General features: G+C 43.3%; 1 protein-coding gene across 4 annotated transcripts; it reads right to left on the bottom strand.

The window, feature by feature from the left end:
• Positions 1-6254: 6254 nt before the first annotated feature.
• Positions 6255-19410, bottom strand: LOC119658817 (arf-GAP with coiled-coil, ANK repeat and PH domain-containing protein 2). 4 transcript variants are annotated; one of them, XM_038066545.1, is made up of 12 exons: positions 19073-19410; positions 18878-18994; positions 18727-18820; positions 18264-18428; positions 13210-13284; positions 12558-12701; positions 12204-12499; positions 12011-12142; positions 11801-11950; positions 10787-11582; positions 10491-10711; positions 6255-7063 (listed from the first exon to the last, which is right to left on the bottom strand). In XM_038066545.1, the coding sequence occupies exons 1-12, from the start codon at positions 19123-19125 to the stop codon at positions 6910-6912; spliced, it is 2397 nt and encodes a 798-aa protein (XP_037922473.1). In that variant the 5' UTR covers positions 19126-19410; the 3' UTR covers positions 6255-6909. The 4 variants fall into 4 exon arrangements, with proteins under 4 accessions (XP_037922473.1, XP_037922482.1, XP_037922487.1 ...); XM_038066554.1 differs by having other exon boundaries at positions 12011-12124; XM_038066559.1 differs by lacking the exon at positions 13210-13284.
• Between the last annotated feature and the right edge of the window lie 309 nt (positions 19411-19719).

Raw genomic sequence — 19719 nt, 5'->3', positions numbered from 1 at the left:
ATAAATTATATTTTATTTAGACTTAATTTTATTTTAAAAAACAAAATTCTATTCATAAATCAATACATTTCATAAAAACTTTTTAAAATCTAAATAGTAAGCGGAGTGCGGATGTGGATTGCTTTTTGGGCTAGTTCATCAGTAGTAGGTAGAAGTTCAACAACTATTTTTTTATATCACATTCTACCGTCCACTCATGGCACTCTGCTCTCCATTCCTGTGGCGAGATCTAAACTGAGTGGAGAGCGCCGGTGGCGTCATCTGTCCGCTCGCATTCGCAACATTCGAAATAAATTTCGAATGCCGCGAATCCTGCCGCGCCACATCACTCCACCCCCAGATGAAACCGAGGGGTTTCAGCGACCGAATCCGGAACTGTGTGTCGTTATAAACAGCGATATTAGCATATAAATTGTTCAAAAGATCAAAAAATGTCTCATCAATTGTCAAAGGACAAAGCGCACATCGTAGAATGCAAATGTGCTCGCTCTTCAAACATGTGGATATTTCATCAAAATAAAATTACTGCACAAATACATAAATTCATTCAACTTAACTTAACTTCAATACATCCACGAAGTTGCTTTTTTGGGGGGGAGGATAGGTGAATGCATTTACACACAGTATTGGACTCCCGCAACGATACAGACTACCAACTAAACACCACCCCATCGTCAGATAGCTAGCCTGGAACCGTCTGTCACATTACTTCGCACTAGTCCCTGAACTATCGCACCTTGCGGAGCCTTCAAATCAGGGAATTCCTTTCACTAACGGGAGGTGAGAAGAGAAAGGGAACTGTTGATTCAAGCAACCCCCTGCCATCCGGCTCCTCTATCTTCTTTGCAACTGGACCAGAACGTAATGGGCAACACGCTCCACCTGTCAAAGCTCCTCAGCATCTCCTCAACAATGTTGTCTGGAGAGATACCCCCCTGGAGAGAGATCTGCCTCTAATTTAATTTTGCCAAGAGAGTTGCCACTCATCTAGGATCCGTTGCCGTTCTTCACGACCAGCCACCTCCCTTGCGCGTATATATGGCATTACGTTCCTTAGCAAGAAGGGCAACGGGGATCACTCCCACGATCACCATCAAGGCCGGTTCAGAGACAGTGCGGTACGCAGACGGCACCCGCAAAGCTCCCCATCTCTGTACTTGCGCGAGACGCTTATGATATATCTCCTTGCTAAGAGCGTCAGCCCATACCTCTGCACCGTAGAGCAGGAGAGACGTCACCTGCTAGCCATTAGCCTAGTTAACGCCGAAATTCGAGCTACAGCCTTGGTTTGGTTTTGACTTGATCATCGACTCGCCGAATGATATGGGATGCAGGGACGGAATTCTCTTTTTAGTCAGGATGACTACTTCGGTTTTTTCCAATGCAAGGTTGAAACCATGAGCAGTCATCCATCCGTTTACCCGTCGCATCAATATGTCAAGTCTGCTTTGCGCTTCTTCAACAGTGTGTCCGGCAACAAGTGCCGCAACGTCGTCTACATGACTGACCAGGCGTGACTCTACGGGCATATCGAGTCTCAGCAGGCCACCATAGCAAGCGTTCCAGAAGTCCGGCCTTAGAATGGATCCCTGTGTTACTCCCGGCGTGATTTATATCCTCCTCTGGCCTTCTAGCGTCTCATAGAACAGGGAGCGGTCTTTCAGATAATCCCTCAATATTCGCAAGAGATAACTTGGCACGTGGAATGAGTTTTCTAAAGCGCCTAGCATATCTGTTCATCTTACGGATTTGAAGGAATTTCTGACGTTAAGCGTTATGATGAGCACTATTCGTCGAGATTGGCGGCTGTGTGCCCAGGCTCGATGAACCGCATCCATGACCTCTATAACAGCATCCACTGTGGATCTCCCTGTTCTGAACCCGAACTGCCTTGAGTATAAGTCCCCGGCGGCGCGGATCGCTTCAGCGAGTCCACCTCTGATGAGCTTCTCCAGCACTTTCCTGGCCGTGTCAAGCATACACAGCGGTCGATAAACAGACGGGAGCTCCGGATCTCCTTTTCTCTTGCCGATCAGCGCGAGTCTCGCTACCTCCCAGCGACAAGGAAAAATACCCTTCTTCAAGCAAGCGTTGCACACCCCAAGTAGCAGTCTGGCCGTTGGCGGAACACCAGTTTGTAAACTTCCGCCGGGAAGTCATCAGGACCTAGCGCCTTCTTGTTTTTCATAGTGAGAACCGCTTCTTCGAGCTCTCTCATTGTGAAAAGGGAGCAATCTTCGACGTTTTCCGCGCTATTGACATCAACCCGTATAGGATGTCTCGGGAATAATACCCGCACAATGTGGTCCATCAGGTCGGTACTTAGTATGCAGGGCTTCAGCAGAGCGGGTGACAAGGTTGGCGGTTCTGTCAGCCGCGAGCTTTGCTTTTATTTATCGCGCTGCGGAGTTTCTTTTTTGCTGCTCTATACTTTGCCGTTATGCCTCCTCGTTGGCGTGGAAACCTTGTTTCAACGCTCCCTCCGTAGGTCGGCAATTTCTGCCGTCCACCAGTAAATAAAAAATTTGTCACGGCTGGGGCTCCTCTTGGGCATGGAAGCCTCACACGCCGTCGTTATCAGGTTCGTCACTGAATTTACGGCGGTGTCAGCTGCGACGCTACCACCTGCCAAGAGCTTCACCGGATTTCCCGATGTTTACCCTCGCGACATTCCATACGCAGGGGGAACGTCTTGGTGCCGGCAAGTAGCGTCAACCACTTCGAACGCGATGTACTGGTGATTACTTGCTGAGAAGTCTTTTAGTATTCGTCACCCGTCCACCGATAGTGCCAGAGATTCCGATTTACAGCCAGGGCGCCGAAACGTTGGCGTGGATCCGCTGTTTAAAATTACGAACTCGGTTCTCGCGCAATTTCGAGAATCCGTTTCCCTGTTGAGTTTGGCTGAGGCATCGCCTTCCAAGATTCGCCCCTCCGTGCTCGAAACGGCGTCCTCCAGAGCATCAAACCGGCGCCGAAAGTCTGGCATCGTCTCATTCGGCATCAGATCAAGGCTAAAAGTTCCGTACAATGTAGTCCATCTGCTCGGCCTTAAGTGAACAGGGTTTTTGCAGAGCCGTGATTTTTCGGATTACCAGTTTATTACCGAGTCCCCATTGGTGCTCATTCACCTCGTCGACCAGATCTCTCAGGAGTAGCCTCCAGCGCGGCCCCACGCCTTCCAATAGCTTCGACAAACCTCCCGGTGTTTACCTTCGCGACGTTCCATGCACAGAAGGAGCGCCGGTGTGGCGCCACCAAGATTTTGTGTTAACCGCTTTGAAGGCAAGGTATTGATGGTCGCTTGCCGAGAATTCGTCGACAATTCGCCACCCGTTCACCAGCGACACCAGTGACTGCGACGCGAAAGTTACATCTGGAATGCTTCCCTCGCAGCCTGGGCGCCGGAACGTTAGGGTGGATGCGATGTTTAAAATTAGCAGTCTTGTTCCCGCCTCCATTTCGAGAATTCGTTTCCCTCTGGAGTCTGGGTGAGGCATACCCCATTCAAGTGACCTGGCATTGAAGTTATCCCCGACCAGGATCCGCCCCTCTATGCCCAAGATAAAGTCCCGCAGTGCATCAAACGACATTCGCGTTTAATGGCCTCTTCTACCTCGTTCTCTTCTGTGAGGCAGTCAAGGTCTCGGATTTCCAGAAAGCACGTGGGTTTCAGGCTGGAAACAAAGCTTTCTCTCCCAGAAGCTCCTTGGCTGCTTCACACGTAAATTTATTTTTTGTCCTCGGGCCTAATTCGACTAGGACTCCATCACCATTAGTTTTTCGAATGGAAGACACTTCTGCTCCGCTACCTTCGGGCTTGATTTTGTAACGGATTTCACTGAGAACTTCTGCAAAAGGCTTGCCTTCCGTCGACTTAATAAGCAGAGCTGGCGGTTTAGTCCTCCTTCGTCTCCCTACCTTGTTTTGGTGCTCTGTCCTTCGTGTTAATTTAAAGCAGAAGTTTTCCTGATGACACGGTGTGTTGTTGTCTTTTGTCCCTCTTCGCCTTCTTCTTTCGAGCCCTGGAAAGTATCTGAGTGAAGTATCCTGCAGATGTCCCTTCCTTCTTTCGTTTTTTCCCCAGTCCACTCTACAATGGGCTGTCTGCGATCCGCTTAGCGCTCGCGGCGCTCTCATCGGAAGGCGCGGTTGTTTCTGCTTCCCGGCGATTTTCTCTTACTCTCCATGTCCGCCTGTGGTACAAAATTCTGGCGAGGAGCTCCTCCAGCCCGTTTGCAGACGTTTTTCTGGAGGAACGTCGTAGATCGGATGCACTTCACAATTGCCGCGAATTTATTAAGCCTTTCCTCTTCATTTTTCGCCAGAGTAATCGAAAGCACTCTCACTGACCTTATATCCGGATTTATCTGGTTAGTTTCAGCAACTTCCCCTGTGCCTCTTTCTGCAACTACACGACTGCGTGGTACTGTCTGGGTTGCCTGCGTGACAGGTGCAGCATCACTGTGGGAGTCTACTAATACCGATTCAATGCACACTACCGGCCAGGTCGGGGGCCCAATGCCCTTGCTCTTCGCAGACACCGATTGTTGATTTCGCCGAATGCGACCCGTTTCACTTTCATCGTTTCGTCCTGAATATGCACATGGACGATCTTTTAGCTGCGCCTCTTTACTTTACCATGTTGCGATAACAGATCTTCTGTTTTTTTTCCCGAATAGTAAAGGCGATTTGACTACGGCGCCAAGGACGCTCCGCCATCTCTCTAGTCTTTGTGAAATTTTTCACGACTCTGTAAACGCTCGATGGTTCGAAACCAAACTTTCGAACTATGCCAGCAATTTTTTCGCGCCTTGTGCAACTCGGCGTCTGTGACACGTTGGTTTCGCTAGAATTTGCAATACAAACAGATAACTATAAAACATTCTGGACCAAAATTAAAAAAGCAATTCAGCAAAATTATCATCAATAACATTGGGCGATTTTGGGATCATAAAGTAAAAGTGACACCGAGCTCGGCTCAACCCAACTTGCATTGTTTTGAATGAGACCCAGCAGATCAATTCAATCGAAAACAAACTGTATCGTTACGAAGAACTACGAAAACCGGCACTTTCATTGTGTATAAGAAACTACAAAATTTCTTGCTTAATAATGTAACTATATTTTTATTCGAGTACACATACATTATCGTGTTTGTTTTTTAGAAATAACAATTAAGTAAAAAAGAGGGAATAAGTATACGTACAAAAATGCAACAGTGTTTTCTATAAAGTAATCCAAATAAGTTTGCACTATTGTTCGTTTTATTTTCTTGATAATAGTTCAAATTCCCCAAATTAGAGTTTTTGAATTCTAAACATGAAACAAAGAAATTCTGGACATTTTTTCATAATTTCATGACCACTACAAACTATTCCAATTTTTTTCTCTACCTACAACATTGTCATAAATTGGTGTTTCTGTCTTGCAGCAAATGAGCACAAAAACGTTTGAATTGATAAAACTATTCCCAAAGCGTCTTTTCAAATGAAGATTCAGTAAATATCATCAATTAATTCAGCTGGCATAAACGCAAATAGATACGATTATTTCCAATTGTTGAAATTCTGCTTGATACTAAAAAGGTTCAAATAATTCACACCATAATGCACGTATAGCTCCGAGGTTACACTATCTTTTAGGAGGTTATAACAATCTACTGGTCTATTATCAATAATTGCATTTGTTGGTCGAGGACAGTGATATATTGTACATAGTTCCACTTTCAATGTGATATGGGAAACAATTCCTGTTTCATTGACAATTGTATATCATGATATTGAGTGTATCCACCTAGAACCGATACCAGCCTTCATTAAGCGAAAATCAATTCATTCTCTATTATAATATTATGATTTCTACTAAATACCAACCATTGAATTTTAAAATAAAGCGACTGCAAATGCTTCTACGAGCACCCAACTGTCAAGTTTTTTTTTGATAATCTGCGGAAATTGAAAAAAGTCTTAGTTTGCTTTACATCAATTCCCTAGTTCTCTATATTCAGTTAAGTTCATATTATAAGTATTATCTAGTGGGAACGTCGTTTAATCCGGCGAAGTTGTTGAAAAGTTTTTGAACTACCATAAGGGGTAAAGGAATGCGACGGAATATGAATTATGGATTCAGTTGGTATTATCTTATCTATAAGTAGGAAATTGAAAGTTTTTCGTGTAGAATACTGCGGGAAAATAAGATACTTAGTCGAGTATTCGTGTTTGATGCAATACTATTTTAACAAAAGCAATAAACGCGCTCAGAATTCAATTCATTAGCAACTCAAGAGCACCCAAATTCCATATAAATTTCGCTGATAATTATAAACAATAGAATGCCGTCCAATTTCGGATTGAATTACATTCAGCAGGACATTCAATAACAATGGGACTATATTTCATTTCGTTGTAATTGTTTCACTTCATCTTGAACTTGCACCATTTCTCATTTCTTCCTCATTGATTTTGGCACTGACATATTTACATGATACAGTCGAGAAAAGATCGTGAATGCCTAAACGTAAATAGACACACTTCTATGAGCTAGGAGGACTGAAAAACTATGAAATACACATTTAAAACAATATTCCTTAAATATCTTCTTTTATAACAATAACATTTACTTATCCGTTTAATAGAACGATTAGATCGACTCACGAAGGGGGAAACGCAAATTAAACGAACTTTGAACTTAAAAACTAAAATAACATTGGAAGAAGTGGAACGGAAATTCCAAGAATCATAACTATGTCAATAAATAGTTGAAAAATCCTAACGGTATTACATTGATTATAATAAGTATTCTCTGTCTGTTTTAATATTCATATGTGTAGTAAAAAATGGAATTATAGGTTTGTATATATACTGATGTCATATAAAACTCTTATTATTTAGATACAAGATTCTTTATCTAATCATTATTATTCTCGTTCCTGTTGCGAAGCAGTCTCGGTTGGCTTGATGCGAAATGCGAAAAATCCTTCATAACATCCTTGTAGGTCTCATCCTCACCTGTCGCGTCCTCGCTCATGCCGATCTCTTCGTTCAGACGAGTGAGACGAAGTCTAAAATAAAGTAGGCGAATTCAAGTTAACATTGGGTGCAGCAAGATGCGGAAGCGTGAAAGCGTTATATGGTATTATAATTGAAGGGGAAGAAACTAGGATAAAGATCTAGATTTTAAGGATCCATCTCTTAAAAAAGCCTTAGTACAAGAAAAGTGAATACTCCTCAATGGCAATGGTGACAATATAGAAAGCGATCATATCCTAATAATAATAATAATTATAACTTCGCCGTAGCCGGTCTCAAGCCCGGTTGTGAAAGGAGGAGGGATGGATAGCTTTAGTCTGAATGGCTGTACGCCACCGCAGCGTCTCAGAGGGTAGGTGAGGAAAGTGCAGGAACTTTGCAGTCTTGCAGATTACTCACTGACGAAGCTACCCCCACACCTGGCAGTTAGGTATAAAATGCAAATCCACATATGAGAAAAAGAAGGAATTTAAGATCCGGTACGGATAATCGACAGGAGTCGTCTCACTTGGTGACTGGGTCGGGCTCCCGTAATAGACAGTACGGCACGAAACGGGTAGTCATGGGGCAGTTCGATGTCTAGGCGCCACCTGCTGCAGCCGTTTCACCACAATCTGTTGCGACCACTTCAGCAGGTTCGCGTAGACAGCAGATACAACATCTTACCGCCCCTTCTTGCACCAGAGATTCGTCGAGCGTTTCCCGCAATTCGCGTACGTGACCAGTCCAATACCTACTTTATAACTCGCAGCGACACAATCCCGGCCATCAACAGGGAGCGTGTTCGACTTGAAGTCATTGTGGGAACTGGTGACCGAGATACGATGGGGGCAGAGGCGGCGGCATCAATAATACCACGCCGCACTGCAGGCAACAGTTTCAGTACTCGCCGAAACACTCCTCTCCACCGTCCAACTAAGGTTTCCGCTGAGGTTCGGGACGAATTCCAAAGAGCGTGTATATTCTCGGATATGGATCCTTTGCATAGACCAGATATTCCCAGGCTCTATGCATCTCCAACAACTCCAGGAATTCTATCTCAAATCAATGATGAGATTGCATCTCGACTGTGTGCTGATATGCCGCTGCTTCAACTACAATCACTTGTGTATTGTGGTGCAGCTATGGCTGTCAGATTGCACGGTCAGAAGATTCGCTTTCATGTTATTGGTTTGAGTGACCAATGAGATCTACCATGGAAAATTCGTCTGGAACGTCGGCGGGACTCACTAAGGCAGGACATTGCTAGAATGATTCAGATCAGCACTGGCAATGCCAGCAGACGGATGAGAAATAAAGTGCAGAGGGTTTACAGAAACTATACCATCCCCAGTGAGACACCCGTAGTTGAAATTCAGGACACACTCAAGCAGAAATTTTCTGTCACATGCAGTTGGTTACGACGGTATGGCGAAAGTCACTCCAGACGTGTCCAGAATGTAACATACGCGAGGAACCAACAGAGCTCTCAAGGAATCCCAACAGAGCGTCCAGACAGTACAGTTTTCGGTGACGGAAGCGAAAGACACCCCAAGGTGGACTTTGGGGGTTACCCACCCAGCATCCTGAGTGGATCACCGCCAAAGGTACCTGCCATGCCACTACGCCTGGCATGAATTTTACGGATATTACCGAAGAGGAAGTTCGGCGACCCATAAACAGCTCGAAAAACTGGAGGAGCCCAGGTTTGGATCGGGTGCAAAATTTCTGGTATGAAAAATTTACCAGCGTACACAGTCGATTGGAGGTGGAATTTCCACCCTTCCTCACTGCGGGAATTACCTGCCTTATCCCTAAGAAGGACATGGTGCAGGACCCCGCGGACACAAGACCGAGGAGCAGAAGCGCTGCCGAGTTGGGTCAAGGGTTTGCAAAGAGCAACTCATTATCGACTCAGTAGTTGTAGGACAAGCAACCAGAAGCCAAAGAAGCCTCCTTAGGTGCTATATCGATTATGCCAAGGCTTTTGATAGCGTCCCGCATACCTGGCTAATCAATGTCCTAAATTTGTATCGCATTGATCCGAAACTAATAAAGTTTTCGGTGACAGTCATGGAAGGGTGGCATACCACCTTATCAGTGCGTACATCTCAGGGTGCTCATACCTCAGAGCCCATCCGTATACGGAGGGGCATCTTCCAGGGGGATTCTTTGAGTGACCTTTGATCTGATTGATTGTATGGTACTGAACACCCTTTCATGGTTACTGAATGACGCTAGACGCCATAGTTTTGCAATAAAGTATGGCCTACGTGCTAAGTGCGAACTGACACACTTGATGAATGTAGATGACATCAAGTTGTATGCTGGTACTGACGACCATCTTAGAAGTCTTTTGCGAATAATAGACATGTTCAGCCGTGGTATTCGATTGGAGTTTGAATTAGACAAGTGTCGAATCGAAGCCATCCGCAAAGGACATCACGACCCGCATGCCGGACATAGCATTGTGACCTCCACATCGAAGCTATGACCAAGACAGATTTCTACAAGTACCTAGGAATTCTGCAAGAAACCAATGCTCGATTTGATGATCTGAAGGATGCTCTGTTGTCCGAATTCCTGCGACATGTAAAGCTGGTACTGAAATCGCATCTCTCGGGGAAGGATAAAATAAGCGCGTTTCATATATTTGCTATCCCTTCTCTGGCTTATGCATTCGGAATATTGCCGTGGACGAAGACCGATCTGGAAAACGTCCAGCGGCGGATACGGACAACTATGTCCAAATTCCGAATGCATCATCCAAACTCTGCCGTGGAGCGGATGAACCTGCCTCATGACATCGGAGGTGGGGGCGTGGTTGACGTGGCGGCACAATATCATCGCTAAGTCGACTCGCTGCGCGCTTATTTGCATGCGGCTGTCTGTAAGGTAGACTGTCGGCTGACTCCACTTAACTTGAAGGATCGACCCTTCAATCCTCTGAATGGAATGAAGTCGGACCAAGAGCGAATCGATGAATGGAAGTCGAAGACAATGCACCGTAAACACGTAAATTACATAATGCATAATAATTTGAATTCAGTGGATTCCAGTATTTCCTTCTTTCCTCACTAGTTTCATAATATTTCAATTGCTTATGCAAATAGTTGAAGTCACTTTCAAATTTGATAAATTTTGAGCCTATTTTCAGGTTTTATTGATGTTTTCTCTGAATAATATTCGAAAGCACTAGAAAGTTACTTCATAAATGTTCATCCTGTTGAAAGTAAGAAGAAAGATAGTAAAGATTTCAATAAAATGTTCGCAATAACCGCTGAAAGCGGCCAATCAATTGGTTTTCTTTCGAAATACGGAGATAGAGTAATTTTTCTTCAGCATACTAAAGATTTTTTTTATTATCTACCTCAAAAATTATAGTCAAAAAATTTCGAAGTAACTTTTTGCTGGACCCTCTCAAATCCCCTTTCAAATATGTAAAATTTACGCAAAGTTTTATACAAAAAAATTACTTACAGTGTAACTATGTCAGCATTTCGTTGATCGACAGCAATGTCCAAAGGTTGCTTCCCATCTTTTGCAACAATATCATGACGTGCCCTGTGTTTTAACAGCAAATAGGATTGTGCAATGCAACCTTTAGCTGTAGCTAAATGTAATGCAGTATAACCTATGTCATCTATGGTGTCAATAGGAACACCGTTCAGTAATAAATATTCACAAGCCATAACAGAACCCTTTTGAAGGAGAGAATATTATAGCATTAGTGAGCATTATTGAAAACGAGTGAGGAAATGGTCAATTCAACTTACCGACAAAACAGCTTGATGCAAAGGCGTTCGATTCAAATCTTTCTCATTTTGCCATAACTTATTAGCGCCCAAAGCGAAAGCCATGCACATAACTGGTAAATTATGTCCAGCCGAAGCGCGATACAATAACAAATCCGGATTCAATTCACTAAAGTCTTCTTCCTCTTCACAGTAGTTGTCTTCTCCCTCTGTTGATTCCTGATCTGATCCAAGAATACATTCGTTTTCATACGATGTGCTCGTCAAATCCTCACCAACCATAAGTAGATTCTCTCGCGATATATTCAACGATATTGAGTTTGTATTTAATGAAGACAATTCTTCATTTTCTGACTTCGAGCTGGACGTGCGCCTAGTTCGTCTTCGAAATTTCTTTACAGTCCACTTACGGCTGCTGACATCTTCATCAATGTCCTTTTCATCCTCGTCAGTTGGTTGAGGAATTCGACGCACAAATCTCTTTTCAACATATTTAGCCTTAATCCACGCCTCGCGAACACTAATATCACAATTCTCGTTAGCTTCTACTAGATCCAAGTTTTCTGATTTTCTCGCTTCGTAAATTCGATTGATTGTATCATTTCCCAATTCCATCATTACTTTGACATTTTCAGGCTCCCACGCGTCTAATGTTAATGAACGAACCTTGCTGTAGTGGACACCTAAACTTCGGTGCACTCCTGAACATTCGATACACAGTGTTATCCCTAAGTTGATTGAAGCCCAACGTGGTTCTGAGCTTTTGCAGTCACAGCACTTTGAGTTGCCGGGAATTTTCAGAAATTGTTCCCAGTGTCTGAAAAGGGAAGGGTTAAGTACATTGCAGTTCCAGTTTTGATGTGAGTTAAAATATTTCAGAAGCTTATCTTTTCAATATTTCTTTTAAATATAATTATTACTACGAAAAAAGCATTCGAACAATCAAAAAAATGGTCAAATTAGGAAAAAAATTAATGTTGTTTAGTAAATATTTTAATCTAGCGTTTAACTAGAGCATTCAACCCTTGATCTTACATTTTCCTTTTATTACTCAGTCCCGTAGAAGTGGGTGAGTTGATGTGTCTGGCAATAGCGTTGTTATGAATAGCAGCACCAATTCCATTCTGCAATGCGGCAATCCATGCCTGTCGCATTTCAGCAGAATCTGCTTGTAAAATATGAGACCTGTAAAAATGCTACAGTTAAGCCACTTTCCAGAAAACTCTTCTTCCAAAAACTAATTACTTTGTTGGCGAAATAACTTCGAAACAAAATCTTCGATCCAGATCATCAACTGGCCGAACGGTGCATATTCTCAAATCTTCCTCCATGACGTTGGTTTCATCGTCACCACGCTTCCTAATACTCGAAAGATCACTTCAATGACAATGTACACAAATTCACAAATAAGACACAAAACACATTCGTCAATAATTACCTGTAGAGTAGCTTATTATCGCACAAATAGAACCAGCGTCGGCTCCATGTTTTAAAACCCTTAGATTTACGCTTAAATAGATAACCTTCGATTGTATTCGAGGGTTTTGTACAATTATTGTCTATGAAACTGTTCACGCTCATGTGGCGATTTTGCATTGATTTTTCAAATTGCAAATAGTCGCCACGCATATCATTGATCTCTTCGGATAGTCCTTTGAAGAATTCATCGAAATCGTTGCATAGATCGGAACCCTGATGGTAGTATGTGCCGCAAGCTTGATAGTAGTCCAATAGCTGAAGGTGGTGAAATTATGAAATATTTTCAAAAATACACAATTCGCGATAAACCTACAGTTGACAGTATTGACGGCACTTTCTTCGCCTGCAGCATTGTGATGAAATTAACATAGTCAAGAGCTGTATGACGGAAACAGGATTTTGTCGCAGACAAAATGTTCACTGCTTCTGTTACCTCCTGCGGGCGATTTTTGCTAGCCTGCAAGAAATTATAATTTGACTTATAAATAATGGCAATAGCCAGCAAAATCCTTGAGATAAATATAAATTGTAGACATTTACAATTGGAATATTGGAGGAATTCTAGATTAGTCGTGGCGTCTACAGCGGAACTTTCGTTTTATGGTTGTTAGTTACATGGAATTAAGACAGAATAAACTGGAAGAGAAATCTCAAACGGAATTAGATTCTATTTCAGTTCATACATGTTCCCTTTTCATCGGACCACTTGGAATAAGGAATTGCTTCCTACCGCAACCATGTCTGTTAGTCAATTGCGAGAAAATCTTCAAAAGATGCGATTGTAAAACGTTTCAGCAGGAAAGGCAATATGACTACTTGAAAATGTGCTCGCAGTGAGTGACTCCTATAACATTCATATACAGGGTAACCACGTAGTTTTTATTTACACATAGAATGCAAAGCAGAAGACTTCATAAGATCGAACTTGCACAACGAAGGAATAACGTTGGGCATAAGAAACGTACCATGTTATTTTGTTTAATAGATTTTCGCCGCCGTTTTCGACATGAACCAATCCTCCATTTTGAAAACCTCTTACCCTACAATACATATTACATTTTATTTTTATTACATGATAGCAAATTTCAAAGCGAGTCAGTCTTGTTAAATATTTTGGGGCAATTTGACAGCGAGCTTATTTATTCTTCTCATTTATTGGTTAGTGATGTTAGTCGAAATTTTAACATAATGCGCTTATCATCTTTAGGGATCAGTAGGAGATAATACCAAATGGTTTTTTGGCTCCTCGGTCTTGGTAGTTATATAAACCAGGCCATGGCCAACGATACGCGGGGTGAATGATTCATTAAGCAAATTGCGGTGAATGCTTCACACTACATATATATATATGGTTGCCATTTACCCCTTGATGGGATAGGCGTGTCAACCATACATACGCGTGAGCGCACCCAATTATCTCAAATGCGTTCAAGCTTCCCTCAGGACTTTCCAAAACGCCCGCACTCGTCTAGTATTCTGCGCTAAACGCTCATTCGTACACCATCCTGGGAAAGTGGATTTCTTTCCGGGAAACCAGAAACTGATCGCTTCCAATATTAAAGGTTTTGTGTTTCCTTGTGAGGAGCTTTGCGTGCATGACAGTTCCACGTGTGCATGGCTTAAAAATTAATGAACTTGCACTGAAGCGACAAATTTGACTTATTATAACTTTGTTAGTAACAGTGTGATTTCCATCAAACTTGATAGAATCATGCTGCAAAGGGAGTTTTCCCCGCCAATAGAATTAGAAAATCACTATATGTTTTTTTACGCCGAAATAATAGTTTGACCTGCCCAATTACCATATCCTTTAAAAAAACGATTCGGAACGTTCATTTGTTAATTATAATGTTTTAAAAATTGAACTCACACAAGGCAGAAAAGCAAGCAAGCAATTTGAATCGTAAAAACATCCGATTTAGTGTTTGTTACTTGTTACTTTTCAATTAATCAGTTTTTAGCACGAAAGTGGGAAATTGAAAAATTCACAGACCGCAAAAACAAATTGAGAAACCGGATGCTGGACGCTTCAGGTATGAAAGGTTTTGTGTATTTCCTTTATAAAGACATTTGAGTGTGAATTTGTCCCATTTGTACGTAACACGTAATATACGCATATATCATGTGAGAATATCCACCGGGTGATATTGACATTCAAAATCTTGAGTTTCCAAAGAAGTGACAACTTTGACCTATTATAACTTTGTTACTAATAGTGCGGTGGTCAAAGGGTAGTATAGGTCCCAGAGCGAAACGTAGATTGGTACCCACGATGGAGCATAAAACCTGGGAAATGCTTGCTGAAACAACACCAACAGCTCTACTACCAAACCCTATCTCCTCCATGTGGTGACCGCTGGGAGCTCTTTCGTAACGAAAAGCTGCAGACGGAGAAGGATGAAGGCGAGTCCCCACCGCCTAAAAACGGGACAAATTGTACCAACCTGGTCCTCCAGGTTGGGGGTTGGGTAGGGCTGACAACCCTACAAGAAAACTTGTTACGAAGCCACAACAGGAGCCTCGGACAGGACGGACTTTAAAACGACGGACCCGGCAACGACAACGGATCAACGATTTGCGCATTTTCTCATGGAACGTGCGCTCCCTGTACAGAGATGAAGCTGATGAGCAGCTAGCCGATACCCTGTCCCAATATAGGGCTGACATAACAGCGTTACAAGAGATGCGATGGACAGGGACCGGTTTCCTGGAGAAGAGCCACTACACCATATATTATAGCGGTCATCCAGTAAACCATGTGCTCGGAGTAGGTTTCTTAGTCAGCCAAAAAATGAAACCTGCTGTTATCGGCTTTGAAAACATAAGCGAACGGCTATGCACTCTGCGCTTGCGAGGCAAGTTTAGAAATATAAGCCTCATAAACGTTCACGCCCCTACAGAGGAGACTGCAGAGTCGGAGAAGGATGCCTTCTACGAGGCAGTAGAACGAACTCTCGAAGCCTGTCCCAGATATGATATCAAAACCATACTTGGGGATTTTAACAGCCAAGTAGGGAAGGAGCCCGTATTCAGGCGATACGTTGGCTCCCATAGCTTACATGGAAAAACAAATGATAACGGACTGCGGATTCAATTAGCAGGGTCACACGAAATGGTTGTTGGAAGTACCTTGTTTGCGCGGAAAGCGGTCCAGAAACATACGTGGGCCTCTCCAGACGGGGCCACTTTCAACCAAATTGACCACGTGTTGATCGAACGCCGCCACCTCTCAGCCTTGGTGAATGTCAGAACATATAGGGGGGCCAATATAGACTCGGATCACTATCTCGTTGGCATGGTGCTCCGAGCTCGAATAACAATACCACCTAGAATCCCCTCTGACAATCAGGTGAGAGTGAAGACTGAAGCAATCCACAACACAACCCTCCGCGACACCTATAAGAGGGAAATGGATGCCGCAATAACCGCAGTCAACAGAGGACCTGGAGATGAAGCATCAACAAATGATCTTCACAGTCACCTGAAGAACGTTATCATGGATACGGCCGCAAACATACATACGGAAGAATGCCGCATACCGAGTAATGTTGTATTCTCAAAGAACGACTTCACAGACGGAAAAGGAAGGGGGAACCAAAAAGTCTGTGAACTAGAAAAGTACAGGGAGCAACCGCACCAGGCGCGCAAGTTTTACCAACAAGTCAGCAGGATGAAGCCTTATACACCTCGATGCTCATCCTGCCGAGACAAAAAGGGAAATCTGATTTGCGGCAGAATGGGCATATTAGAGCGATGGGTTGAGTACTTTGATGAGCTACTGAACAACCAGAACATCGGCGAGTTGGAGGTCCCGCCAACTGAAGACGACGGACAAATACCGCCACCACCAAGTTTAGGAGAAACAATCCGTGCAATTCATCGGCTAAAAAATCATAAGTCGCCAGGAGCCGATGGAATTACAGCCGAATTGGTTAAATATTGAGGCGACCAATTACACCGAGTGGTTCATCAACTTGTGCTCAAGGTACGGGACATCAATCAATGCCTGACGATTGGCAAAGAGGTATTATCTGTCTCATACATAAAAAGGGAGATATCACACAGTGCAGCAATTATAGAGGTATCACGTTGCTAAGTACGATCTATAAGATATTCTCCACTATCTTGCTAGGCCGGATAGCCCCATATGCCCAGAACATCATTGGCCCATACCAAAGAGGCTTCACTCCAGGCAAATCAGCAACAGATCAGATTTTCTCTCTGCAGCAAGCGATGGAAAAACTATTGGAATATGGACAACAGTTGCACCATCTGTTCATCGACTTTAAAGCCGCCTAAGATAGCATAGCCAGGGTAAAACTGTACACGGCCATGAGACTAGGCTGACCCTGGCCAATGTGCGAGGTCAGATAAAAGTACCAGGATCACTCTCAAGACCATTCGACATCAACAACGGTCTACGACAAGGGGATGCCCTATCATGCGTCCTCTTTAACCTGGCCCTCGAGAAAGTGATCCGTGATGCTGAAGTAAATGCAAGAGGTACGATCCTCTTCAAGTCCACCCAACTACTGGCCTATGCTGACGATATCGACATCATGGGAAGAACCACCCGAGACGTACAAACTGCCTTCATCCAGATTGAGCAGCCGGTGCGAGATCTTGGGCTGCACATCATTGAAGGCAAGACAAAATATATGGTGGCAACGTCAGCACCGAAGACGAATCAACCAACAACATCAAACTGCACTGGTCAAACACGAAGAGGAATAAGGATAGGAGAGTACAACTTTGAGACCGTTGACAATTTCTCCTATCTAGGGTCGAAAATCACAACAGATAACAGCTACGATCATGAAATCCGCGCATGGTTGTTGTCAGCCAACAGAGCCTATTTCAGCTTACAAAAACTGTTCCGCTCGAAACGTCTCACCATAGGGTCAAGGCTCTTACTGTACAAGGATGAGGATGATCCAGGCCAGAAAGTCTATAAGGACAATATCTATGGTAGAAAAAGAAGACGAAGCAGATCCTGTCTGAGATGGAACGATGGAGTAGACTAGGACGCCAGTCAGCTTTTAGGAATATCGAATTGGTGGACCTCGGCGCAAAACCGGGATGTCTAGAGTTCCTTACTAAGGCGGGCCTAGACTAGATACCGGTTGTTGCGCCATTGATGATGGTTCAAAAACAGCTTTATGAACTGGTTGGTATTTGCATGCTTTGTTCCTTTCAACACTTCTACTAGAACTGGCAATTCCAAACTTTCTGTCCTTATCTGCTGCTAATGATAGATAGATAATGAACGTACCTTTCCTCAATCGGTCATATATAGAAAGATTTGGGATGTGCACTGTGGAATCGACTCTTCGATTTGACTTAGAGGAATTGTAATGTTTGAAATATTTCGCCAAAGTTCTAAAATATTGCTCCAACTAAAAGGCATTTTCGACTGAGAGGATTTCGGCTTAAAGGTTGAAGTTTATTTGGGAAATTGACGGGAGTGCTAATGAAAGGCCAAAAAGTTCGAGTTAGAGAATAATTCACCAGGGGAAGTTCGTCCTAGAGAGGTTCGACTGTATTTGGCAAAAAATAGCGAAGGAACACGAGGAGACAGAAGCCACCTTATAGGAAAATATTGGCGAGAGATGAAATGCATCACAGGCAACCGTCAACAAATGGGACAGTTGACCAGCTACGCCCCATAGAAGTCTATGACGAACGTATACATATTCAAAAATAAAAGGTGACCCCAACCAGCATTAGCAACGACACATGATTACGGTATTCTAATTCCCCAAAATGAGGAACTGAATAAATTCTGCTCAAACGAAAGCAGCAATGTTTGGTTAAGGCCGTTATGCTAACCACGTTTGACCGCGCAAATATTTCAAAAGCACCACCAGATTTGGAACAACCATAAAAGAACTTCGAGACAACTCGAATTATTTACTATTTAGGGAATGATAAGTCGCTAGAAAAGCACTAAATACCCATCAGACAATCAGCTGTTTTCAGCACAGCGCACTTTAGTCTGTTTGCAAATAAACTCACTTACCTGAGCATTTCGCACGAGGGCATTGTCCAAGCTCTCTGACACCTTGGCGAAGTGGCTCTTGTAGTCCTTCACCTGGTTAATGTCATCCTTGATGAACGAAGTCAAGTTCTTCAGGACTGTCCTGCTGGCCTGGTCCAGGAGAATAGTGTGGAACTTGTTCATTTCCTGCATCGAAAAGAAGCCAGAAAGTGTGTTAATTAGCTGAAAACGTTGGAGGGAAGCAAAACATTGACCCGGCATTCAATAGTGACTGCGCATGAAGGATTGTGCATTACGCCATTATAAATAGCTTTGAGCGCACTAATGAAGTGATGTAACCACTATCGGTGCACAAGACAGAACACAGTTCCGCGTTTTTATTCGGCGACTTGGAAGCAATTGCAGTCGGACTCGATGTCTTTTGATCACTGAACCGCGCTCTGAACCAGACATTCACCGCATAATGAGCGACAGAGGTACTCACCTGGAAACAATGAATTATTTTGCCGAGTGCATTGTGCGCGTTCTTGTCTTCGGCGAAGTGTTTCTGCAGGTCCCAGAGCGACGTTGCAAATGCGCTGTTAGAAATCAGAGAGATCAGTAAGGTCCCGCGAAACCTGACGGCGCCCTCTTACCTTTGGTTCTTCACATACTCCTTCCCCGAATCTACGGCCAGAATACACATTTTGACGATTTTCTCGAGCCGTTGCTCCAAATGTTCGATGTCGGACTCCTCCCTTTCCAGATATTTTCTGGGCGAACATGAATAAAAAATGTTTCTTTCACTGCTGACTCACTGGCCGTCTTCTAACGGTATCTGGGCGACTTACCTGAACTTGGGGGAGTCTTTCAGGCACTCTTCAAATTCGATGGGAGACTTCATGTTACGTGGATTCTGTTCGATGCTGTCGTTTTTTTCTCACGCACGAAACGCCAGAACGGAAGAAAAACGTCAAACGATAAACACTGAAAGTATCTCGCACTCTATTTAGTTATCATTGTCACAACCGAGGGGGATTCTATCTGAGCGCATTTGTGTGTAATGCAAATTATGCCGATGACTCTAATTAAGTAAACTAAGAACTTGCAGATAAGCTGGAGCGCTTAAAACACGGAAAAAATACGCCCGACCTAGATGACAGCTGACGACGACATCTAACAAGTGACATGTCAAGATGACAAATGTGCGAATTCGCACAGCTCAACGTCCGAATGACAGTTGCCTATCTTCTCAGGTGCAATATTGAGCCAGCAGATGTCACTTATAAAAGTCGTTGCTCGAACGAACTTTTTTGAAAGTTTTATAACTCCACTGTTTTCCACAGAATTAATATTTGAAAAAGTGGATAAGATAAAAGCTGCAAAAAGCGCTTATTTCCAAAAAATACCAAAGCAAATAATGATAAAGAGTTTATGGGCAGCGCAGACGTTTTTCAAAGAACCCCAGCTTCATCCTTATTCAGTGGTAAGAAGTTGA

Source organism: Hermetia illucens, chromosome 1 (genome assembly GCF_905115235.1).
Source record: "Hermetia illucens chromosome 1, iHerIll2.2.curated.20191125, whole genome shotgun sequence".
Classification (NCBI taxonomy): Eukaryota; Metazoa; Arthropoda; class Insecta; order Diptera; family Stratiomyidae; genus Hermetia; species Hermetia illucens.
Note: the sequence above shows the minus strand (reverse complement) of the source record. Positions and strands in the feature narration are given on the sequence as shown.